At 44.0% G+C, this 26,523-nt stretch overlaps 1 protein-coding gene across 2 annotated transcripts; it reads right to left on the reverse strand.

The window, feature by feature from the left end:
* Nucleotides 1–212: 212 nt before the first annotated feature.
* Nucleotides 213–24,931, reverse strand: ces3 (carboxylesterase 3). Of its 2 annotated transcripts, XM_075471142.1 has the most exons (13): nt 24,861–24,931; nt 17,433–17,631; nt 17,216–17,354; nt 14,785–14,918; nt 14,533–14,686; nt 13,880–13,984; nt 11,614–11,715; nt 7,027–7,167; nt 6,869–6,949; nt 5,658–5,799; nt 4,334–4,483; nt 3,076–3,148; nt 213–528 (listed from the first exon to the last, which is right to left on the reverse strand). In XM_075471142.1, exons 1-13 carry the CDS (start codon nt 24,922–24,924, stop codon nt 342–344), a joined length of 1,671 nt encoding a protein of 556 aa, XP_075327257.1. In that variant the 5' UTR covers nt 24,925–24,931; the 3' UTR covers nt 213–341. The 2 variants fall into 2 exon arrangements, with proteins under 2 accessions (XP_075327257.1, XP_075327258.1); XM_075471143.1 differs by lacking the exons at nt 6,869–6,949; nt 7,027–7,167.
* Between the last annotated feature and the right edge of the window lie 1,592 nt (nt 24,932–26,523).

The following is a 26,523-nucleotide window of genomic DNA, read 5'->3' on the forward strand; positions in this document are numbered from 1 at the left end:
AATCATTGTAAATATTAAGCTACTTGACTAATTTGAATTCCCCCCATTGGGGGGTGAATAAAGTATTTTTCTATTCTATTCTATAAAATTCTTTAATCCAAATTGTTGTTTAGTGAAAATGGGGTCAATTCCCTAATCTTGACTTTGAGACTGGGAATGAGACCTTTCTGCAGAAAATCCATCACTCAGCTCTGTTGGAGAGAAAGTCTTTATTTCATTTAAATGACTCTGAGGATTCATTTAGTTACAGCTATGTTACAAAAGTCTTGAGAAATCTACTCTGAAACAGGGAGACATGGTCGTGGTGGAGAGCCATGCAGAGAATAAAAGGCTCGCAGCGATCAGTTTCCAGCTTTGGCCGCTGCGGCCGCCAACTCTTCCAGCCTCTGAGGGAGGGTGATGGTGGCAAAATGGACCCTGTCCTTCTTCAGTTTCTGTTTCACAACCTGCGCCGGGCCCAGCTCCATGTAGTCCTGCTGCTGCCGGTCATACCGAGGCCAGCTGACCAGCCCAGGGCCGTTGGGAGAGCTGGGGGAGACATTCAAGCATGTCAGGCACAAACAAGGTGGTCTACGTGGAAAACTTAAATATAAAGAAGGATATCAGCAGGCAGCTGTGTAATAATTTAACTGAAATGGATGTCAGATAAAATCCTGCTTTTTGGATACAAGCAAACTCTTTTTGTTCCAAATCCAGAGAAAATTGGCATACTTCTCCTACTCCTACTAACTTTTTGAGTTAGTGTAACAAGGGTTAATTTGACTTGTGTATAATTCCACAAAATTGTTTTAATTGTTTTTATGACATTTATAAGATTAGTCAGGTGGAACTTTCGTTTTTGTTTACTGTTTCTGTACGTTCTTTTATGGGGGAGCAACTTTTGTGACAAAAGATACGGTCCCGCCAAAACTCTTCCTCTCTTTTGTGATGTTCGTGAGGAAAGGTTGGAGAATAAAAAAAGACCTTCAAAAGAGCAGCAGTGTGGTCTCCATCTATTAACCATTAAAAACACAACGCAGAGGTTTCATACCGGTTACATTAGTAAGCGAGTTTGAGTAAGCAGAAGTTCCCGGATGCATACTAGATTCTCCGAAATGTTGGGTATGCATCATGAGGTTACTACTCATACTCAAACTACCCAAGATGCAACGTAACGTGACGTTGCCGATAGCCATTTCGTGTCAAAACGGCAGTTTCAAGCTAGCTACAACGAGGGTAGGTTCACTTCCTGTTTTCAAAACAAAAGCACCAATTGTATGGTAATGGCTTTCCCTATGATAAAAGGCAACGGGGATTTTATTTTGTGAAAATAACAGGAAGTGCGTTAGCTCACTGCGGCTAGCTTTAGTAGCGCCAAATTCGTGGGAACAAAATTGTAAACAGCCGGTATTTTGTCAGGTTTTCAACACGTTGGGGATCTAAACGACTACTTTCTCACCTGAAAATGTTTCAAATGTTGCTAAAGTTTACAGAGTTTAGAGCTTAAGGGAAATCAGCTTCAGGCCGGCTGATTTCGGCTCGGGCAGGAGCGAAATGCATTGTGGGTTAACGCTCTGCATACTGTCTGATCAATGAGTATGTAGTATGTAGTATGTAGTATGTAGTATGCAGTATGCAGTATGTAGTATGTAGTATGTAGTATGCAGTATGTAGTATGTAGTATGTAGTATGTAGTATGTAGTATGCAGTATGTAGTATGTAGTATGTAGTATGCAGTATGTAGTATGTAGTGTGTAGTATGTAGTGTGTAGTATGTAGTATGTAGTATGTAGTATGCAGTATGTAGTATGTAGTGTGTAGTATGTAGTATGTAGTATGTAGTATGTAGTATGCAGTATGTAGTATGTAGTGTGTAGTATGCAGTATGTAGTATGTAGTATGCAGTATGTAGTATGTAGTGTGTAGTATGCAGTATGTAGTATGTAGTATGCAGTATGTAGTATGTAGTGTGTAGTATGTAGTATGTAGTATGCAGTATGTAGTATGTAGTATGCAGTATGTAGTATGTAGTGTGTAGTATGTAGTATGTAGTATGTAGTATGCAGTATGTAGTATGTAGTGTGTAGTATGCAGTATGTAGTGTGTAGTTTGTAGTATGTAGTATGTAGTATACAGTATGTAGTATGTAGTGTGTAGTATGTAGTATGCAGTATGTAGTATATAGTGTGTAGTATGTAGTATGTAGTGTGTAGTATGTAGTATGTAGTATGTAGTATGCAGTATGTAGTATGTAGTGTGTAGTATGTAGTATGTAGTATGCAGTATGTAGTATGTAGTGTGTAGTATGTAGTATGCAGTATGTAGTATGTAGTGTGTAGTATGCAGTATGTAGTATGTAGTGTGTAGTATGTAGTATGCAGTATGTAGTATGTAGTGTGTAGTATGTAGTATGTAGTATGTAGTATGCAGTATGTAGTATGTAGTGTGTAGTATGTAGTATGCAGTATGTAGTATGTAGTGTGTAGTATGTAGTATGTAGTATGTAGTATGCAGTATGTAGTATGTAGTGTGTAGTATGTAGTATGTAGTATGTAGTGTGTAGTATGTAGTATGTAGTGTGTAGTATGTAGTATGTAGTATGTAGTATGCAGTATGTAGTATGTAGTGTGTAGTATGTAGTATGCAGTATGTAGTATGTAGTATGTAGTATGCAGTATGTAGTATGTAGTGTGTAGTATGTAGTATGCAGTATGTAGTATGTAGTGTGTAGTATGTAGTATGTAGTATGTAGTATGCAGTATGTAGTATGTAGTGTGTAGTATGTAGTATGCAGTATGTAGTATGTAGTGTGTAGTATGTAGTATGTAGTATGCGGTTTCGAACACAGCCTTTTTCTTCAGCTGCTTGGAGCCTTCAGCTGTATGTTCACCAGCTGAATGAGTTGTTTTGTTCTGGGCTGATTAGAGAACAGTTTCCTTAATAAATCAAATCCCCCAAACGCAGCAGCCTGCTGGCTGAAATAAAGTTACGTTTGGCAACTAAAACAGAAGATGTAAGAGATTCCTTTTGGTCTGTCGTCCAGTCAAAATCACAGGTTTGCGTGGCACTAATCATGTTCTTGTGTTCAGTTCTCACCCAGTCCGGGCAAAATTAGCCCAGTATGACATCATGGTCCGAGAAAATCTTTCATCTTCTTTGGTGATGTTGCCTAAAGTCCAGACGAGAGAAGTTTAATCTCAAAACTTACAACATTAGTGTCTGTAATGTAAATGTACTTTATTTCTACAGCCCTTTACAGACGATCCTTACGGTGTACCAAAGTGCTTTACAGCAGGTAATAAATAAAGAGCAGAAGAAGTAAAAACAATAAAAGAACAGTGAAAGTAATAAAAAATAAGATAAACGTGCCATCATACTACTGGGTATTAAAGCCATCCTAAATAAGCAGGTTTTTAGCCCAGATGTGAAGAGGCCCAGGTCAGAAATAAGACGCAGCTGGACGGGGGGCTTATTCCAGAGCCTGGGGGCAGCTTTGGGAAAAGGCTCGCTCACCCCAGGGTTTGTATTCTGACCTGGGCACTTCCAGCAGAAACTGATCTGCTGACCTCAGAGCTCTACCAGGACTGTTAAAAGCTCAGATAAATACGACGGGGCGAGGCCGTTAAGAGCTTTAAAAACCAACATTAAGAGTTTAAAATCAGTTCTCTAAAGGACAGGAAGCCGATGGAGGGAGTTAAGAACAGGAGTGATGTGCACACGTCTGTTGGTGTTGGTTAAAGACGGGCAGCAGCGTTCTGCACCAGCTGAAGGCGGCTGAGAGAAGACTGGGAGACGCCCACATAAAGAGCATTAAAACAGTCTGACCTTGAACTTATCAGGGCATGGATGGCTTTCTCAAGGTCATGAAGACTTAAAAACATTTTAACTTTAACCAAAACTAGTCCTGACGACATTGTTAATTTGTTTGTCCGACCTCAGATCAAAGGTCAAAGGTCACTCCCAGATTTCTGACGGTTGAACTAAGCTTTGAAGACGAGGTGCCAAAGCCGGCCGCCACAGTGCCCCCAAACACAATGCATTCATCATTTAAATGAAGAAACGTTTGGGCCAACCACTGCTTAATATCAGCAATACGATTAAACGAAGAACATTGTGTTGTTGTTACTGTTTGTCTTCAATGGTAGATAAATTTGTAGATCGTCTGCATAGCAGTGGAAAGAAAGGTTGTGCCTGGCTATAATTGACCCAAGTGTTAGCATGTACAATGAGAAGAGGATAGGGCCAAGAATAGATCCTTGAGGGACTCCACAGGAGAGAGAGGAGCGCTGGAAGAGGAAAGGTTGTGCCGGGCTATAATTTGACCGTTTATGTTTATGACGTGTCGAATACCCACCGACGATTTTCACGTGTCCATTCCAGAAACATCCACCGAACATGAAGCCCACATCGTCAGCGTGATCCGCCTTCACAAAGCTGGGCCTGTTGGGTTTGTGGATGTCTGCGCTGTACACAAACTCGTACATGTAAACGGGAGCGTCCACATCTGAAAACAGAGAGAAGAGACGGGAAGCGAAGAACTGTGGCAGCTAGTCCATCAGTCCGGTTCAGCGTGATGCTCACAGTCTTTGCTGTGAGATTAAACCAGAGATACTCATTGTGCGGCTCCTCAAGCTCTAACTGGCGGCTCGCACTCGCATAGTGGCTTATAACAATATGGTAACAATAACAATACATTTTTTCAAATAACACACGGCGAATACTGCCCAGTATTAAGTATTTTCATTAAGTATTAATTAAGGCTTAATGGCGTTTCCTAAAGGGGGAACTGTTAAACCTGGCAACGCAGCCCGCTTAAACCACCGTCACACTTGACCTCAGAGCACGCTAGCTCCTTTAGCCAGCGCGAGATGCAGGCACAATGGATCGGTTTTTAATTCAAAAAGGGTAAAATCCAGCACAAAAACCAGCACAAAAACCATGCTCATCCTGAATGTCTCACTATGATTACAACAACAAACTACAAATACAACATGAAGAAAGTCGAGCAAATGCACGCCAGCTTCCGCTCATCCCAGTATTAAAGCCATATTGTGTAATATTTCACGTTGTCTATTAACAAATTTGAGTCTTATCATTCACAAGTATTACCTCAATCGTTATTAATTACCTCCATCACAAAAGTGCAGTGTTCTTATATTCTTTATATTCAGCATACGAATGTACATAAGAGTGTTACACTCCAATGGATGTCTCCATGTTGCTCCGCCATTTTAAAACTACGGGATTGGTAGAAGGACATGTCATCAGCTTCGCATTTTCCGTTTCCAATGTGGAAACGGAAAATGCGAAGCTGATGACATGTCCTTCTACCAATCCCGTAGTTTTAAAATGGCGGAGCGACATGAAGACATTCATTGTCCGTGAACTATTACACATTATAGCTTTAAGGTAAATGTGGTCTGAATTGAAAATGTATTGGCTGTGCTGTTTCTGTTTTTGTGGGATGTTTTATATGTAGAAATGCATATTTGCTAAAGGGGACTTTAGCATGTTGTGGTAAAAGTGGCTCTTCCCTTGATTTTGCTGCCAATGTGGCTCTGGTGAAAACAATAGTGAGTATCACTGGATTAGACTAAAGCAGTCGGTCATCTCTAACAGTTCGATCAGTTCTCTCCCTCTGCAACACTAGTCCCGGTTAGGTTCACTTGCTCTCCGACCTGCATGGTATCCGGCCACCTTGACAACAGGCAGCGTCATCAGCAAGTCTCCCATGACCTCCGTGAAGGCGTCTCTGATCTCCTCTGGAGTTTTAGCATCCTTCAGGTACTCGTCTGCGATGAGGCTGTTGGCTGCGGAGACCTGAAACGAGGATGGAAGGTGAAGCATCAAACTACTGGCGACAGTCACAGTCATAGTTTATTCATAGAGCACATTTAAAACAACCTCAGTCGACCAAAGTGCTGCACAGAAGCAAAAGCATAATAAAACTAATCATAAACACTACAACAACAAACACAACAACTAGAAAGCTGCAAGCAGCTGTATGCGGGACCGAGATGTTGGGATGTGCGCTGGACGCCGTAGTTGCGCAGGTCTGCCCACACACACGATACCCTCTGCATACGTACGAGCACATAATGACCCCAATGCAGAGGGGTTTTTGAACATTTCTGCGATTAATCCTGATTAATCAGGGAAATCATGTGATTAATTAGATTAAACATTTTAATCGTTGCCCAGCCCTATTAAAAATGTAATGTTTAAAAGCAGTTTTCACACTTTTCTTTCAAGGGAAAAGAGCTTAAACGGGAAATATAATGTGATTTACATTAATTTCTGAATAAATTCATGAAGAACAGACTCCTGCTTCGGTGCAGGAGGAGAAATTACAACTTTGCAAATAAATGCATGAAATAGAAGTTTGATTTAAAAAAATAGGAGCTAAATCTAAATTAGACGTAGATGTACACGACGTGAGAATCCATTCTTTGGCTTTATTTAGGTCTGAAGTACGTATGAGTAATAAGACATTATATAGATCTAGATTATTTTATCGTAAACTTTAGAGCTAAATTAAGGGTGATCAGTCAGATAAAGTTAAAATATCTCAGACAGAACAAACATACTGTTGTCTTTTTGTTTATAATGTCTCGTTTTGTCTCTGCTTTCTGTTTGTTCCTTATGTAAAGTGTCTTTAAGCATTTGGAAAAGCGCTATATAAAACTAATATATTATTATTATTATTATATAGATTTAGATGTTTTATTGTAAACTTTAGAGCTAAATTAAGGGTGATTAGTCAGATAAAGTTAAAACATCTCAGACAGAACAAACAAAGACATTACATTGATTTAGATGTTTTATCGTAAACTTTAGAGCTAAATTAAGGGTGATTAGTCAGATAAAGTTAAAACATCTCAGTGCTCACCCCTGCAGGATTGAACACGTTCATCACAGCCAGCACCGACTCCCTGTTCATGCCTTTCTCCCAGCCGGGGGGAACGAAGCTCTGCAGGCCGCAGGAGGAGACGGTCAAACACAATCTGCCACAGGTAACATGCGGGGGTGGGTGGGGGAGTAAGTCACCTGAGGCAGGATCCAGCCAAACTCGTGGTTGGTTATCCCCATCATCACTGGAACCTTCAGCACCTCTTTTCTCCTCAGAAGCACCTCGGCCGTGCCGTGCAGCAGGTCCCCGTCAACAACTGCTGCCAGGTACACCTTCATCTAAACACAAGCCAAAGTCACTCTTTCTGAAGGACCTTTCACATGTTTGTGCTCCGTAAAATGACTTCAGCAGCAGCTCAGGGAGGCTGAAGGCTGCCATCTGGTGGCCAAAGGCTTTCATCTGGAGGCCGAAGGCTGCCATCTGGTGGCCAAAGGCTTCCATCTGGTGGCCGAAGGCTTCCATCTGGTGGCCAAAGGCTGCCATCTGGTGGCCGAAGGCTTCCATCTGGTGGCCGAAGGCTGCCATCTGGTGGCCAAAGGCTTCCATCTGGTGGCCGAAGGCTTCCATCTGGTGGCCAAAGGCTGCCATCTGGTGGCCAAAGGCTGCCATCTGGTGGCCAAAGGCTTTCATCTGGAGGCCGAAGGCTGCCATCTGGTGGCCAAAGGCTTTCATCTGGAGGCCGAAGGCTGCCATCTGGTGGCCAAAGGCTTCCATCTGGTGGCCGAAGGCTTCCATCTGGTGGCCGAAGGCTGCCATCTGGTGGCCAAAGGCTTCCATCTGGTGGCCAAAGGCTGCCATCTGGTGGCCGAAGGCTGCCATCTGGTGGCCAAAGGCTTCCATCTGGTGGCCAAAGGCTTCCATCTGGTGGCCGAAGGCTTCCATCTGGTGGCCAAAGGCTGCCATCCGGTGGCCAAAGGCTTCCATCTGGTGGCCGAAGGCTGCCTTCTGGTGGCCAAAGGCTGCCATCTGGTGGCCAAAGGCTTCCATCTGGTGGCCAAAGGCTGCCATCTGGTGGCCGAAGGCTTCCATCTGGTGGCCGAAGGCTTCCATCTGGTGACCAAAGGCTTCCATCTGGTGGCCGAAGGCTTCCATCTGGTGACCAAAGGCTTTCATCTGGTGGCCAAAGGCTTTCATCTGGAGGTCGAAGGCTGCCATCTGGTGGCCAAAGGCTTTCATCTGGAGGCCGAAGGCTGCCATCTGGTGGCCAAAGGCTGCCATCTGGTGGCCGAAGGCTTCCATCTGGTGGCCAAAGGCTTCCATCTGGTGGCCAAAGGCTGCCTTCTGGTGGCCAAAGGCTTCCATCTGGTGGCCAAAGGCTTCCATCTGGTGGCCAAAGGCTTCCATCTGGTGGCCAAAGGCTGCCATCTGGTGGCCGAAGGCTTCCATCTGGTGGCCAAAGGCTTCCATCTGGTGGCCGAAGGCTGCCTTCTGGTGGCCGAAGGCTTCCATCTGGTGGCCAAAGGCTTCCATCTGGTGGCCGAAGGCTGCCTTCTGGTGGCCGAAGGCTTCCATCTGGTGGCCAAAGGCTTCCATCTGGTGGCCGAAGGCTTCCATCTGGAGGCCGAAGGCTTCCATCTGGTGGCCAAAGGCTTTCATCTGGAGGCCGAAGGCTGCCATCTGGCGGCCGAAGGCTTCCATCTGGTGGCCAAAGGCTTCCATCTGGTGGCCAAAGGCTTCCATCTGGTGGCCAAAGGCTTTCATCTGGTGGCCGAAGGCTGCCTTCTGGTGGCCAAAGGCTTTCATCTGGAGGCAGAAGGCTGCCATCCGGTGGCCAAAGGCTTCCATCTGGTGGCCAAAGGCTGCCTTCTGGTGGCCAAAGGCTGCCATCTGGTGGCCAAAGGCTTCCATCTGGTGGCCAAAGGCTTCCATCTGGTGGCCAAAGGCTTTCATCTGGTGGCCGAAGGCTGCCTTCTGGTGGCCAAAGGCTTTCATCTGGAGGCAGAAGGCTGCCATCCGGTGGCCAAAGGCTTCCATCTGGAGGCCAAAGGCTTCCATCTGGAGGCCGAAGGCTGCCATCCGGCGGCCGAAGGCTGCCATCTGGCGGCCGAAGGCTTTCATCTGGAGGCCGAAGGCTGCCATCTGGTGGCCAAAGGCTTCCATCTGGAGGCCGAAGGCTTCCATCTGGTGGCCAAAGGCTGCCATCTGGTGGCCGAAGGCTTCCATCTGGTGGCCAAAGGCTTTCATCTGGAGGCCGAAGGCTTCCATCTGGTGGCCAAAGGCTTCCATCTGGAGGCCGAAGGCTTCCATCTGGTGGCCAAAGGCTTCCATCTGGAGGCCGAAGGCTTCCATCTGGTGGCCAAAGGCTTCCATCTGGAGGCCGAAGGCTGCCATCTGGTGGCCAAAGGCTTCCATCTGGAGGCCGAAGGCTTCCATCTGGTGGCCAAAGGCTGCCATCTGGTGGCCGAAGGCTTCCATCTGGTGGCCAAAGGCTTTCATCTGGAGGCCGAAGGCTTCCATCTGGAGGCCGAAGGCTTCCATCTGGTGGCCAAAGGCTTTCATCTGGAGGCCGAAGGCTTCCATCTGGAGGCCGAAGGCTTCCATCTGGTGGCCAAAGGCTTTCATCTGGAGGCCGAAGGCTTTCATCTGGAGGCCGAAGGCTGCCATCTGGTGGCCGAAGGCTGCCATCTGGTGGCCAAAGGCTTCCATCTGGAGGCCAAAGGCTGCCATCTGGTGGCCGAAGGCTTCCATCTGGTGGCCAAAGGCTTCCATCTGGAGGCCGAAGGCTTCCATCTGGTGGCCAAAGGCTGCCATCTGGTGGCCGAAGGCTTCCATCTGGTGGCCGAAGGCTTCCATCTGGCGGCCGAAGGCTTCCATCCGGCGGCCGAAGGCTGCCATCCGGTGGCCGAAGGCAGCTATCCCGTGGCCGAAGGCTGCCATCTGGCGGCCAAAGGCTTTCATCTGGAGGCCAAAGGCTGCCATCTGGTGGCCGAAGGCAGCCATCCAGTGGCCGAAGGCTGCCATCTGGCGGCCAAAGGCTTTCATCTGGAGGCCGAAGGCTTCCATCTGGTGGCCGAAGGCCGCCATCTGGTGGCCGAAGGCTTCCATCTGGCGGCCAAAGGCTGCCATCTGGTGGCCAAAGGCTGCCATCTGGAGGCCGAAGGCTTCCATCTGGCGGCCAAAGGCCGCCATCTGGTGGCCGAAGGCTTCCATCTGGCGGCCGAAGGCAGCCATCCGGTGGCCGAAGGCTGCCATCCGGCGGCCGAAGGCAGCCATCCGGTGGCCGAAGGCTGCCATCTGGCGGCCGAAGGCTGCCATCTGGTGGCCAAAGGCTTTCATCTGGAGGCCGAAGGCTTCCATCTGGTGGCCAAAGGCTTTCATCTGGTGGCCAAAGGCTTCCATCTGGAGGCCGAAGGCTTCCATCTGGCGGCCGAAGGCAGCCATCCGGTGGCCGAAGGCTGCCATCTGGCGGCCGAAGGCAGCCATCCGGTGGCCGAAGGCTTTCATCCGGTGGCCGAAGGCTGCCATCTGGCGGCCGAAGGCTTCCATCTGGTGGCCAAAGGCTTTCATCTGGAGGCCGAAGGCAGCCATCCGGTGGCCGAAGGCTTCCATCTGGTGGCCAAAGGCTTTCATCTGGAGGCCGAAGGCTGCCATCTGGTGGCCAAAGGCTTTCATCTGGAGGCCGAAGGCTGCCATCCGGTGGCCGAAGCCAGCCATCCAGTGGCCGAAGGCTGCCATATTTTTGGGAGTCGCTCATTGACTCTGTAGCGCCCCCTACGATACTTAAAAATGGTCCCCGCATTGGGGTTAGTTTCGCGTGGGACGACGAAATTCGGTACACTCATTCATCATGGCCAGACGCACAAAAAAGTCTCTTGCTGCCATGGTCCCACGTCCATAGGAAGGCGGCCATTTTGGATGGAAAGTGCGTTTTCGTGCCATTTTTGACCGATTCCACACCTTGCATAAGATCGAACTCGACCTACAGATTTAATGTTACAGACTTCAAACTTGGCCAGGTTACTCTTAAGACATGGAGGGGGAAATTCATGGGGGAACTTTTTCATCGTTTTTGTTTCTCTTTATATTCTTTTATGTATTTATAATGCTAATTATATACGGAAGCCCAGAGCGGCCGTGGTGCGTATAAACTTTTTTCTGATGGTTTTCTCGAGATAACGAGTTAATTTACCGATGGTTTTCGAGGCCAATTTTTCTCCCCAGTCAGTCCCTGTTTATATGTATTTCTGGCAAAGGTTTTTACCCATTTTTACCCCCTTTTCATTGAAAACTGAATAAAGTCGCCTATGAATCAAACATGGAATGTGGACATCAGCAGGATCACTGAGGTGTAAACGCCTGCTGAGCTGCAGGCGAGCCGGCCGTCTCCTTAAAGGAGGCTGATATGAAAGTTATCTCTACAAGACAAACATGTGTCTTGTATTTTATATATGTGTTTATAAAACACATATAAACAGGGGCGGACTGGGGAGAAAAAATGGCATCGAAAATCATCGGTAAATTAACTCGTTATCTCGAGAAAACCATCAAAAAAAAGTTTATACGTACCACGGCCACTGCGGGCTTCCGTACTTCCACTCCCTGCTGCAATGCTTTTATTTTATGGGAAGCTCTTTGAATTGTTTTGTACATGAAATGTGCTACAAATAAACTTGATTTGATTTGGATTTGAAACCAAAAACCTTGTATTTTTATATTTCATGTCCTGGTTGGTTCAGGGTTTCTCAGTCTGGAATCTGCCGCCTGTCCCCACAGGGCTCGTTTACCTTTTTGGTTGCAGCAACCAGCTCGTCGACCCTTTTCCCCCTGATGCAGCGCACCAGTTCCTCTGTGCTGCACTCGCAGCATCCAGTGATGTTGGCAACAATCTGGGCGGCGGGGACAAATAAGATGGATAAACATGACAAATACAAGAGATCATGTACACAACACTGCCGATAGTAACACAAAGTAGAAATACAGCACTGAGAACAACTCTGTGAGAGTTCTCCCAGTCTGTTACGTCAGAGTTGGGGCTGTCCAGTGAGCTGATCTCCAGCTACATAACGCTGCCCGTTAGTCCCATGGCCGGCTCGTGCTGCTTTAGGACCACCCTCCCTAAAAGCCTCCACAAGCAAAGTGTAAATCTATAAACTAACAACACTCAATTCTTATCCTCTATTTTTAAAGGGACAGTTCGCCTCTTCTGACTTGAAGCTGTATGACATCCCATATCAGCAACATCATTTCTGAACATCTTCTTACCCCCTGCTGCGTCCTGTGAGCAGAGTTCCATTCTCGTTTTGGTGTTGATGAAGGTAGTCCGGCTAGTTGGCTGGGGTTTAAAAAATAAAGCGTTTTGCTTCTCAAAACAATATGCGTTCAACAGAGTAATACATTTGCATCACAAAATGATTCTCCAGGAAAAAGTCAGACCTCACAATCTCTTGGCCCTATTTTCTCTTCCTTCGTATCACTGCCTGCTGTGAAGACCGAGCAGCAAACACCGTAACAGGTGCAGCTATCGCTAGGTATCTGTACGCATTGATATAAAGGGAGGCAAAAATAGCGCCAAGAGATTGTGAGGTCTGACTTTTTCCTGGAGAACCATTTTGTGATGCATATGTATTACTCTGTTGAACGCATATTGTTCTGAGAAGCAAAACGCTTTATTTTTTAAACCCCAGCCAACTAGCCGGACTACCTTCATCAACACCAAAACGAGGCTGGAACTCTGCTCACAGGACGCAGCAGGGGGTAAGAAGATGTTCAGAAATGATGTTGCTGATATGGGATGTTACACAGCTTCATGTCAGAAGAGGCGAACTGTCCCTTTAATTATTTAACGCCGATAAATATTTTATCGCGCATTAACGCAGGTTTTATTATTGTAAAAGTCTGTTGAATGCATCACATTCACACAGTTACAGCAAACACCACAAAGCATGGAGGAATAAAATAAAGATAAATTAGCAGGTAACATCACCGCTACAGGTGTGAAGCTAACGGAGCTAACCGGCGCTACTTCCTGTTTTACTTGTTTCAACATAAAAGCACGTATTTCAAAATAAATTTAAAAAAAAACTCCTGCTGTTACAGCCAAGTTGAATTGTCTTCTCAACGTAGTAGTTCCAGTCTAAAATATCACTTAAAGGCAAAACACACAACTGATAGCAGCAAGTCATTCAAGGAAACAGACAGTGGAGCGAGGCCTCTACATAAAAACTACAGAAAGATGCTGATGTTAAAAGTGTGTTTGCACAACAAATGTTATGGCACTTTCATTCATATGGCAGCACATTTAAAATAAAGCTAAATGCTAAAAGCTATACACTACTTTTGGATTCATTTTTGGATTCTGCGTACAAATGCGATTAATCGTGATTAATCAGGGAAATCATGTGATTAATTAGATGAAACATTTTAATCGCTGCCCAGCCCTAGTTTGGTAATCCTGCTGAGGTCAGCAAAGTGCTGCCTTCAGCCCATGAAGAAGAACAATAAAGAGTTACAAACATTTACATCTCTTTACACTGGAAAAAATGCCCCTCCAAAAATAAGTAAAGAAACAACAAATAAAAGACGTTTTTTGCTTGAAATAAGCAAAAAAATCTGCCAATGGAACTAGTGAAAATCGGCTTGTTAAGATTTCTTGAAATAAGATGTGATATTTGGGACTTTTGAGATAAAAGTGATCTTGAAATTAGCTTCAAAACCTCTTCAAATGTCAAAAAAAGCTTGTTTCATATGAAATCCGACTCAAAACAATTTGTTTTTAAGACTTTTTCATTTAACAAGATATTCCAGATGTATTATCTTCAAACAAGTCCCTATATCTGGCTGAAATAGAACTTGTTAGGCAGTTGTGTCTTATATTAAGTGTAATGAGATATTTTGACTAGAAATGAGACAAATATACTTGGTAAGAGTTTGATTTTTTTGCAGTGTACTTCATCATTTGGCCACATTTAACACACATCTCGACCAACGTAGCCACCACTTATTCTGGAGTGGGACTGTGTGGAAATAAGGCTGACCGACGGGTTTCCGTACCTTGGCGTAAGTCAGAGGATGGTCGGAAGTGTAGGTCCCAAGTGTTGCTACTCCACTCTGAAAAATGGCCCTGTGGAACAGTCCCTTTGCCTTTGGAGACAGAGTCTATGCAAAAGGAAACACACAGAAGATGAGAAACAATGCACCGAGTGTTACTACACTGGAAAAAATGTCCCTCCAAAAATAAGTAAGAAAACAACAAATAAAAGATGTTTTTGCTTGAAATAAGCAAAAAAATCTGCCAATGGAACTAGTGAAAATCGGCTTGTCCAGATTTCTTGAAATAAGATGTGATATTTAGGACTTTTGAGATAAAAGTGATCTTGAAATTAGCTTAAAAACCTCTTCAAATGTAAAAAAAAGCTTGTTTCATATGAAATCCAACTCAAAACAATTTGTTTTCAAGACTTTTTCACTTAACAAGATATTCCAGATGTATTGTCTTCAAACAAGTCCCTATATCTGGCTGAAATAGAACTTGTTGTGTCTTATATTAAGTGTAATGAGATATTTGGACTAGAAATGAGACAAAAATACTTGGTAAGACTTTGATTTTTTCCAGTGTAATTCTGGGATTAAACATGCTTAAAGCAGTTCATTCAGAATTGTTGGTGCATGCTGGTCGGGCCAACAGGATTCTGAGTTTCCTTTACCAGGATGGATGCACTGATGCCGCCAGCAGACTCTCCAGCCAGTGTAACAGTTTGGGGGTCACCGCCGAAGGCCTCGATGTTCTCCTGCACCCACCTCAGAGCTTCCAGCTGGTCCAACAGACCGCAGTTTCCCCGAGCGTGTTCGTCCCCGGTGCTTTGGGAGGGGAAGGGTCAGCACATATAAAATATCTTTAGATCTGGGCTCTCAGAGAGGGATTTATATGACGGCTGAAGAGGAGCACGCTTCCTTACCTGAGGAATCCCAGAATGCCGAGGCGGTACTGAATGATAACCATCACGATGTTTTCATAGGCAGCCAATGGGGCGCCGTCGTACTGCGAAGCCGCGCCCATCGTGAGACCTCCTCCGTGGATCCACACCATCACCTGAAACCCAGGAGCCTGCTGTTCACACCTCTGCACACAGGAGGTCCAGCTGCCCCCAAACTGGGGTCAACATCTGCATTTACACATGTTCACCGTTAGGGATGGGAATCGAGAACCGGTTCTTGTTGAGAACCGGTTCCCAGTGTTTCAATTCCTTGGAATCGTTTGGCGATTTTGCAAACGATTCCCTTATCGATCCCAGTGGGCGCGAATGACGTCACCACGCAGCGTTGCGTGGCGAGTCCGGCGCAGCCAGCAGCCAACAGTAAACATGGCGCCCAAGCGGTACAAACGCTCGAAGGTTTGGTTACACATCCCTAAAAAAGACGACAACAGGGCAACTTGCAAAGTGAATATTTCACCAAAGGGAGGAAATACTACCAACATGCAATAACTATGAATGAATGATTAACGTTGGTGAATCTGAACCCAGCAACGTTAGCAACGTTAGCATGTCCTCGGCTAACACTGCAGGTAACTAACTAACAAACACTGCCTATCATGTTAGCAGCATTTGCCTGATTGTAAAAGCTGCTGTTAGTAACGGTTAAGGTTAAATGAATGCCTTCTCAGGCATTACATTTAGATGAAATCATGAGAGACAGAGCCTGACTGGCTCAGAGCCAGAGGCTGGTGGTACTACCCCCAGTTCACCTCTACCTCCAGCTTCTCCTTTCACCAGAGCAGGGAGAGTTAAATTACCCAGGCCAGGATAGACCAATGTGGACCTCACCGTTGTTGGGTTTGTGAGGTCATGACTCGTGTTGCTTCTAAACTAAACAAAGTTGATGCTAATCGACCGGTTTGTTGTCCTTTTTCTCCAAATGGGAATCGATAAGGGAACCGACAAAGAACCGAATCGTTAAAAAAAATTTAAATGGAATCGTAAAAATCTTATCAATTCCCATCCCTATTCACCATGAAGGTGCGTCTGCAATAAATGTGAAAATAAACTTTGTGTATCCTTGTTTTTTTACTGGAGTACGATGGAAGTGCTGGAAGTTGTAAAGTGGAGCATCTGTCAGTCGCTCTGTGGATATTTTCGGTCATTTTGGACCAGTGGCGGCTGCTGACTTTTAAAACAGGGGAAGCCCATATTACGCGTTCAGGGTTGTAGTGGCTCGTGCCATCCCAAAGCAGAAGATAGCAAAGCTCAAAAGAATTAGTTATAACATAGCTGTGTCTAGTATGACAAGTATGCCCAGCAAATACACAGAAAGAAGGTAGAGACTTTGAAAATTCCCACAGCAAGGCCAAAATCAAGTATGATGGAATCTAAGGCCTGTAAGTGGCTGGATCACAATCTGTGGAGCATTTTTCCCTGTCATGATGAATACTTAGAGTTTGATGGTGGTGGTAAGTATTCTTAAAAAAGGTAACATTTGTGAATGGGCAGCATGAATTCTGGAAAGAAACAACTAAAAGTATTACAGCACTTTCACAGACAACCAGTCTCTCTGGTATCCGCTTTGGGACTGAAGTTCCAGCGTGCTTCTCCCCGCTTAAAAGTTCGGCTGCCACAGAATCTCTCATGATGGACAAACACTAACTCCAATCATCAGGACACAGCCCCTCATATTGACACGCCCACGTCTGATCTACCCCCAGAGACGCCGGGCAGCCTCGGAAGTGATGAGTTTTTGTCGATTTAGCCAATGAGGACCTAGAATTGAAGAAAAAACTTGACTCTCCCGCCCCCTCCTGAAGCCGGGCAGCCCTCGGCTCGGAAGCCCGGCTGTTAGTGGCGGCTTCATAACATGATTTCCTCAGTGAACGATTTCAGAACAAATCACTTCATTAAGCTACAGGACAACATGTTGCAGTTATGAAAGTAAATGCAGTATTGGGCATATCTTGTGTTTTGTGAATAACTGTTTTATCGTCAATTTAACATTGAAGATGTAGCAATTTCGCCAGAGAATGGGAGAGGCTGCCTGGCTGCCCGTGTTGTCTCTGAATAGCCGCGGCTGTTTTGTACCTTTGTGGGGCCTAATTTCATCCCTTTATGACCGTTTTGCGCTCCACTTCGTCATATTTTGCATTGCTTTGCTGCTGTTTGACAGATCTTTGTTATCATTCGTCATATTTTTTTGTCTATCTGCTGTCATTTTGCATAACGAGTCGGCCATTTTGTGTGTCCTGAAACCTTTAACCTCCCGCTCCATCGTTGGGTACAGCGTATTTTTTGGTGGATATGCCATATTGAAAAGCTGTGAAAGTAAACCTACCCAGCCCAGCTCTACCACTCGGCTCAGCTACGTAATCTGGACCACGTGCCCACGGTCCGTTTAACTCACCGGCAGCTTGTCTCCTGCTGCTGCTTCGGCTGGACTGTACACATTCAGATACAGACAGTCCTCTGAGAGCTCTGATGGAGTGAACTCAGTGGACATGACCCGAGAAACATTCACCACCATTTCTGGATCCTGGACACACCTGAGAACAGACACAGAAGCTGAGGCTGATGAGATGAGCGTCGCCCTGATGGGAATAAAAGCTCAGCGGCAGTCTTACATGGGCGGCTGGTGCGTGCAGTCTCTCTCGCCCTCCCAGGGCTCCACCCTCTGGGGCGCAGCCAGGCGGAGGAGCCCCACCGGGGGCCGGGCGAAGGGGATTCCCAGGTACTGCTTCACCCGCCTCTCCGTGCCTTTCACAGACGCGTACTGTCCTCTGATCCGGCCACTTTTCAGAGAGACCACGAGGTCACTGCTCCCTGCAGAGAACACACGTGTGTGCTTTGGGGTCAAGGGCTGAAACTGTTCTGCTGGTTTTCAGACTGTTTTCAGACTGTTTTCAGTGCGTAGGCACGGTGTTGTGTTTGCAGACTTCACGTAAGACACGTTGTGTTTGCTTTGCAAACCAAACAGTGAGATAGATTTTTCTTTCACCGCTTACTCCAATCGTTTACACGAATCAATTAGATTTGTGTAAACGATTGATGGGAACGAAGTGGACCGTGGGTTTTATTCCACTTGCACAGAGAAGATGATTGGTGGGGGTGAAGCACTTTGACAGTTTGTGAATCCCGCGATTCATTTTTCATAGAGAAAACTTATCAGGATGCACAGGAGCTCTGTTTGAAAACATGTTTTCTGATACTCTCCGTCTTATATATGCTTCCATCAGGTAATATTATATATATATAATATGTAATAAGGCAACACAGCATAAATCTCCATTGCTATGCAGCTGAACTCACCCATACTTATCTAAGATAAATTAAACCGATTATTTAGATAAGTTAGGCTAAGTGAGGCTTGGGCCAACAGCAGATGGATCAGCTGAAGGTCCAGATGCATCTCTCAGCTCCTGTGTCAGGTCTTTGCTGGATGTTTTCCTCTTTCTAAAGGACATCACTTTCAGATCCTGTTCATCTGCTGGAGATAGTTCTTTAGGCCTGACACTTCTTCTTCTGTCCTCCACTTGTCCAGTTTCCTCAAATGTTTTAAGGACACACTGCACACCATGCTGAGATATGCCAAGTTTTCAGCTAACAGCTCTTTGGGAATCACCTTGTTGCTGCAGAAATCCTGTTTTCTGTCTGTCACACTGTGTTATCTTTGCTGTTTTTCACACATGCAGCTAAAGAAATGGGAACAAATCTTAATTCCAGTTTAAAACCCACAAAGAGCTTCTAGATTATTCATTTCTGGTGGCATAAAACAGTTTAATCATTTCATTTATATTAATTGTTCCATAATTAGTCATTAGATTATATCTTATATTCCTTTTTTAAGCTGTAAATTGAATCTTATTTACTTTTTCTTGATGTTGTTTAACATATAATTCTTATTATTGTCTGTTTTTTTCCTACTTTTCTACTTTTAGACGTGATAACATTCATTTTTTGGGGGATTTGGATTTTTTTTAAACTGAATTTCTTATATTAATTTGACTCTTTTGGTAACTGAAAGCAGTTTTAAACGTAAATGTACAAAAAAGTTGAAACTATGAAGCTGTTTTTCACAGATGCAGCTAAAGAAATGGGAACAAATGATGTGTCTCTGTGACAGGCTGCTGGGAACAAAGTGCCTAAAGATCCAGTTTAAAACGGCTTCTTTGCTAAGTTGGACACAACACTGGTTCATCCCTTGAGTTAGGAGCCTTTTTCCTGCCTGAATGGTTCACAGCTCAGAGTTAAGTGGCTGAACAAAGAAAAAACACATTCCTCTGAAGATGCTCAGGTACAAGGACTGAAGATGAGGGAAGAAGCAGAAAATGTCCAAAGAGAAACTCTGGAGTGGGTGAATTACATCTGCTGCAGCCGGCCGGAGGCATCGAGAACAGAGTTCTTTTACACTTTTGTCAACTCTGACACAGAAAAAGAAGTTTTAATCTGCTCCACATGGCCAGACGTGCTAATCCTGCTGTTCAGCCGGTGCCAAGGAGAGCGCTTAGAGCGGTTTGCCACCCAAATGTGTTCAGAGTCCACTTTATTCCATCAAAATCATCTCACGTCACCTGAAACAGTTTGTTCAGTTTGTGTTTGTTGCTTTTATAGCAGCTGATAGCACATGACTCTGTGTGATCTATCGCTGTTTGCATTAAAACACACACCAAACTAATTAAATTAACTATCTGAGGGGTTTAACAAACAGCTACCATTGTTTTTCCTCTTTTTTAAAGTGCTTCATGGTGTATTTCATCCTGTTTTACCTGCTACTCCATCCAGTCAGAGCATTTCTTTCTTTTTATTGATTGAAAGCTGATTAAATTGGATTAAATGTCGACCTTTAACAGTGAAACCCTTTGTATTTACAACCAATTCAATGATTAAGCCATAAAATGAGCTGAATTAGAAGTGAAAGAGGCTGTTCTGGACTGGAACTCATCTTAATGTAAATGTAATTTATTTCTACAGCCCTTTACAGACGATCCTTACGGTGTACCAAAGTGCTTTACAGCAGGTAATAAATAAAGAGAAGAAGAAGTAAAAACAAATAAAAACAATAAAAGAACAGTGAAAGCAATAAAATACAACAAGATAAAAGTGTCATCATACTGCTGGGTATTAAAAGCAATCCTAAATAAGTAGGTTTTTAGCCTGGATCTGAAGAGGTAGAGTTGTTAAAAGCTTATTTATTTATTATATTTCTGCAGCTGATCAGTGGCCTTAATGGGGCATTAAAAACAACTTCATACACACAGTGCAGAAAGTATTCCTTTGCTGTGACACTCACGTGTTTAAATTCAGGTGCCGTCCATTTCTTTTGATCACCTTTGAGATGGTTCTACACCAGCGGTCTCAAACTGATCCGTTGAAGGGCCGGTGCTGCTGCAGGTTTTTGTTCCAACCCTGCAGCAGCACAGCTGACTGGTTTCATTCAATCAACTAAACTGGTCAAGACCTGGGCTGTGTTCCAAACCGCATACTACATACTACATACTGCATACTACATACTGCATACTACATACTGCATACTACATACTGCATACTGCATACTGCATACTACATACTGCATACTACATACTGCATACTACATACTACATACTACATACTGCATACTGCATACTGCATACTACATACTGCATACTACATACTGCATACTACATACTACATACTGCATACTGCATACTGCATACTACATACTGCATACTGCATACTACATACTGCATACTGCATACTACATACTGCATACTACATACTGCATACTGATCGATCAGACAGTATGCAGAGCGTTTACCCACAATGCATTTCGCTCCTGCCCGAGCCGAAATCAGCCGGCCTGAAGCTGATTTCCCTTAAGCTCTAAACTCTGTAAACTTTAGCAACATTTGAAACATTTTCAGGTGAGAAAGTAGTCGTTTAGATCCCCAACGTGTTGAAAATCTGTCAAAATACCGGCTGTTTACAATTTTGTTCCCACGAATTCGGCGCTACTAAAGCTAGCCGCAGTGAGCAACGCACTTCCGGTTATTTTCACAAAATAAAATACCCGTTGCCTTTTATCATAGGGAAAGCCATTACCATACAATTGGTGCTTTTGTTTTGAAAACAGGAAGTGAACCTACCCTCGTTGTAGCTAGCTTGAAACTGCCGTTTTGACAGGAAATGACGATCGGCGACGTCACGTTACGTTGCATCTTGGGTAGTTTGAGTATGAGTAGTAACCTCATGATGCATACCCAACATTTAGGAGAATCTAGGATGCATCCGGGAACTTAAAAAAAAGTTAAAGTTAGTAGGAGTAGTATGCGGTTTGGAACACAGCCCTTCAGTGCAGACAGTTCAGTTGATTGAATGAAACGAGTCAGCTGTGCTGCTGCAGGGTTGGAACAAAAGCCGCTTTTGGACAGACAGTTCTAAGAAAGTAGTTATCAGAACTACCCTCCTCGAATTTCGTTCTGATAACTATCCTTCTGTTTCAGTCTGCATTCGCACATGAGTCGGGACCTGATAGGGACTGATGCGCCGCGCGCAGCCGTCTGCTTCAGTGACGTGTTAGCCGTTAGCCGTTTAGCGCTACATTCAAACACAAAACAAAACGGTAAAAGTAAGGAGAGTAGAAAAAACACCACCAAGAAGCTAATATGGAGAGCGGGGAGGCCACTGTGTTTATGGTCTGCATGATGGTGATATTAATCATGGACAATCACATCAGGCGTCTAATATCGAGGCTGGAAGAGCTCACAGAGAGAGTCAGGAGACGATACTTTTTTATTTCATGAAGGAAGAAAGGAGAGCAGAGCGCTGCAGACAAATGAGACCAGTGTAAGTTTAACTTATTAAACACCCGCCGGTTGTGTCTGTGTCATATGAGGAGACATTTCAGCCGTGGCAGCATGACATGGGGCGTAGCTACCGACCACCAAACACCTCCCTCAGATCGTTCTATAGAACCATGAAAAGACCCGACCTCGGAGAAGGAGCTAAATAGTTATAGGAACTAAGGGAGAAAGCCCCGAGTTCCTGTATGTCCGAACACGGGAGAAAACGGCCCCGCGGATTAAAAGGTTATTAGAACTGCCAAAGGTTCCTACAGTCCGAAAGCGGCTATTGACCTGCAGCCACAGCGGCCCTTCAACGGATCAGTTTGAGACCGCTGTTCTACACCTTCATTAGAGTCCACCTGTGCTGACTTAAATTGATTGGACCTGATTTGGAAAGGCACACACGTCTATATGAGGCCTTACAGCTCACAGTGCATATCAGAGTAAAATGAGAGCCATGAGGTCAAAGGAACTGCCAGAAGAGCTCCGAGACTAAATTGTGGGAGGGCACAGATCTGGCCAAGACTACGAAAGAATTTCGGCTGCACTCAATGTTCCTAAGAGCACTGTAGCCTCAATAATTCTCAAATGGAAGAAGTTTCAGACAACCAGGACTCTTCCTAGAGCTGGCCGTCCGGCCTTGGTGCGAGAGGTAACCAAGAACCCAAAGACGCCTCTGAGATCCAGAGATCCTGTGTGGATATGGGAGAAAGTTTCAGAGTGGCCAGACGGAAGCCTCTCCTCTGTGCAAGACGCATGAAAGCCCGGATAGAGTTTGCAAAAACACACCAAAAGGACTCCCAGACTGTGAGAAAGAAGATTCTCTGGTCTGATGAGACCAAGATTGAACCGTTTGGTCTTAATTCTAAGCGGTATGTGTGGAGGAAACCAGGCAGTGCTCATCACCGGCCCAATACCATCCCAGCAGTGAAGCATGGTGGTGGCAGCATCATGCTGTGGGGGTGTTTTTCAGCTGCAGGGACGGGGGCGACTGGTTGTGATTCAAGGAAAGATGAACGCTGCAAAGTACCGAGATATCCTGGATGAAAACCTCAAGAACTCAGTCTGGGCTGAAGGTTCACCTTCCAACATGACGATGACCCGAAGCACACAGCCAAACTAACGCAGGAGTGGCTTAGGAACGAGTCGGTGAACGTCCTTAAATGGCCCAGCCAGAGCCCTGACTTAGACCCAACTGAACATCTCTGGAGGGACCTTAAAAATGGCCGTCCACCAACGTTCCCCATCCAACCTGACAGAGCTGGAGGATCTGCAAGGAAGAGTGGCAGAAAACCCCCACATCCAGGTGTGAAAAACTTCAACATCATTCCAGAGAAGACTCATGGCTGTACGGGCTCAAAAAGGTGCCTCAGTACTAAGTACTGAGCAAAGGGTCTGAATACGGAAGTTCTTGTGATATTTCAGTTTTTCTTTCTTAACCCTTTGTGCGGTCCTAACATTGTGTTTACTCCCCTTTGTCCTACCAAAGCCCCAAAATAAAGCAACTTAATTGAATTTTAAATCCAAAATCTATTTTGTATGATGAAACCATCTGTTATTTATCTATTCAACTCAATTCAATAAATTTTTTATCATGTATTTTTTGTTACACAATACAAAAAGACAATCACCAGTTTTCAGGATTACACTTTTTTTTTTAACCACAAACCAACTGTCAGTCGGACCAACAGTTTTCTTGTTTTCTCAGTTTTCTTTTACATAATAAAGGTTTATTATTGCTATTATATAAATGTGAAGTAATTACTTTTGAATTAATTATATTGAAAGGGAAAAAAACAGTGAACATTTTTCTGGTGTTTAAATGTTTTTATAATTCACGGGTCAAAAATGAGCCATAAGACAATCTTTGTACCCTAGTGGTGTACAGCCCACATGGAAACATAAACAAAAATAAAGTGTGACTTTTTCTAATGATGGGGTCCCTTTAGGAAAAGTCAGAACATTTCAAGTTGGAAAAAGATAGTTTAAGGTGTTTTTTCTACAGCTAAACATGGTAGTGGCTCACTTTGACCCGCAAGACAACAGGAGGGTTAATAAATTTGCAAAAATTTCTATAATTCTGTGTTTGTGCTGTCATTATAGGGTGCAAAAAAAAAAAAAAAAAAAAAGAATTTAAATGATTTTAACATAAGGCTGCAACACAACAAATAGTGAACAATTGAAGGGGGCCTGAATACTTTCCGAATGCTTTCTGCACCGTATCTGAATACACGCTTTGCTTCCCTCTCTGTCACCAGCGATCACTTGTTAGCTGTTGAGTTTTTGCTTCACTATGTGACGTTTGGTGCCAACTCTGTCTGCAGTTTGCTGAAGCCTCGACGTCTGACCCTAACCCAGCAGAAATAAGAGTTAAAACGAAGTCCTACCTGCAGAAATAAGAGTTAAAACGAGTCCTACCTACAGAAATAAGAGTTAAAACTAAGTCCTACCTACAGAAATAAGAGTTAAAACGAGTCCTACCTGCAGAAATAAGAGTTAAAACGAAGTCCTACCTGCAGAAATAAGAGTTAAAATGAGTCCTACCTGCAGAAATAAGAGTTAAAATGAGTCCTACCTGCAGAAATAAGAGTTAAAACGGAGTCCTACCTGCAGAAATAAGAGTTAAAATGAGTCCTACCTGCAGAAATAAGAGTTAAAATGAGTCCTACCTGCAGAAATAAGAGTTAAAACGAGTCCTACCTGCAGAAATAAGAGTTAAAACGAAGTCCTACCTGCAGAAATAAGAGTTAAAATGAGTCCTACCTGCAGAAATAAGAGTTAAAATGAGTCCTACCTGCAGAAATAAGAGTTAAAACGGAGTCCTACCTGCAGAAATAAGAGTTAAAATGAGTCCTACCTGCAGAAATAAGAGTTAAAATGAGTCCTACCTGCAGAAATAAGAGTTAAAACCGAGTCCTACCTGCAGAAATAAGAGTTAAAACGAGTCCTACCTGCAGAAATAAGAGTTAAAACGAGTCCTACCTGCAGAAATAAGAGTTAAAATGAGTCCTACCTTCAGAAATAAGAGTTAAAATGAGTCCTACCTGCAGAAATAAGAGTTAAAACGAGTCCTACCTGCAGAAATAAGAGTTAAAATGAGTCCTACCTTCAGAAATAAGAGTTAAAATGAGTCCTACCTGCAGAAATAAGAGTTAAAACGAGTCCTACCTTCAGAAATAAGAGTTAAAACGGAGTCCTACCTGCAGAAATAAGAGTTAAAATGAGTCCTACCTGCTGGATGCGCGTTCCCCCCCAGCACGGGGAGCAGATAAACCACGAGCAGTGCTGTTCTCATCCTGTCGGAGCTCCAACTAAAGACAGAAAGAATTACAGCCAGCTCAGAGGAAAAAGCCCTCTGATACCTCCCCTCCACACACGGCACAAAGTGAGCACATGCACACACTGGAAAAAATGCCCCTCCAAAAATAAGTAAGAAAAACAGCAAATATGAGATTTTTTGCTTGAAATAAGCAAAAAAAATCTGCCAATGGAACTAGTGAAAATCGGCTTGTCAAGATTTCTTGAAATAAGATGTGATATTTAGGACTTTTGAGATAAAAATGATCTTGAAATTAGCTTAAAAACCTCTTCAAATGTAAAAAAAAAAGCTTGTTTCATGTGAAATATGACTCAAAACAATTTGTTTTCAAGACTGTTTCATTTAACAAGATATTCCAGATGTATTAAAACAAGTCCCTATATCTGGCTGAAATGGTGCTTGTTAGGCAGTTGTGTCTTATATTAAGTGTAATGAGATATTTGGACTAGAAATGAGACAAATATACTTGGTAAGACTTTGATTTTTTCCAGTGTACACAACATGCGCTTTCAGTCCACTCATTGATTTACCCTCCGTACAGGACTGTGACCTCTGGGGGCTGTGTTTGTGTTTCGGACCCCCCGCTGGGGGAGGAGTGTTTTAACATCTTTTCCTTTTGGCCTGAGAGCTGACCGGCTCGATCCCAGATGGCCTTTAGTTTGTTTCCTCGGGTCTGGAGTGGCCAGAGAACCAAACTGAGCTCCGTTCCTCGGCTTTGTGAGAAACCTCACGAGGTTAAAGGCTGGAAGGAAAAGTCCCGACGGCTTTAACGGATAAGCACGCCGCCACAGGCTGAATCTGTAGACATTTGGCTTACAGGTTTAATGTCTCTAAATAACCTGAAATATGCTGTGAGTGATGAGCCAACTGGTGACCAATATTTATATTGGGGGGGGGGCACATGACATATTAAACGTCCTGTGGTTTGTTAACCCTCCTGTTGTCTTGCAGGTCAAAAGTGAGCCACTACCATGTTTAGCTGTAGAAAAAATACCTTAAACTGTCTTTTTCCAACTTGAAATGTTATGACTTTTCCTAAAGGGACCCCATCATTAGAAAAAGTCAGACTTTATTTTTGTTTATGTTCCATGTGTGCTGTACACCACTAGGGTACAAAGATTGTCTTATGGCTCATTTTTGACCCGTGAATTATAAAAACATTTAAACAGCAGAAAAAAGTTCACTGTTTTTTCCCTTTCAATAGAATTAATTCAGAAGTAATTACGTCACATTTATATAATAGCAATAATAAACCTTTATTATGTAAAAGAAAACTGAGAAAACAAGAAAACTGTTGGTCCAACTGACAGTTGGTTTGTGGTAAAAAAAAAAAGTGTAATCCTGAAAACTGGTGAGTGTCTTTTTGTATTTTGTAACAAAAATACATGATAAAAAATGTATTGAATTGAGTTGAATAGATAAATAACAGGTGGTTTCATCATACAAAATAGATTTTGGATTTAAAATTCAATTAAGTTGCTTTATTTTGGGGCTTTGGTAGGACAAAGGGGAGTAAACACAATGTTAGGACCACACAAAGGGTTAAATGCAGCTCTGAGCGATCAGTCGCTTCCC

Source organism: Odontesthes bonariensis, chromosome 7 (genome assembly GCF_027942865.1).
Source record: "Odontesthes bonariensis isolate fOdoBon6 chromosome 7, fOdoBon6.hap1, whole genome shotgun sequence".
Lineage (NCBI taxonomy): Eukaryota > Metazoa > Chordata > Actinopteri > Atheriniformes > Atherinopsidae > Odontesthes > Odontesthes bonariensis.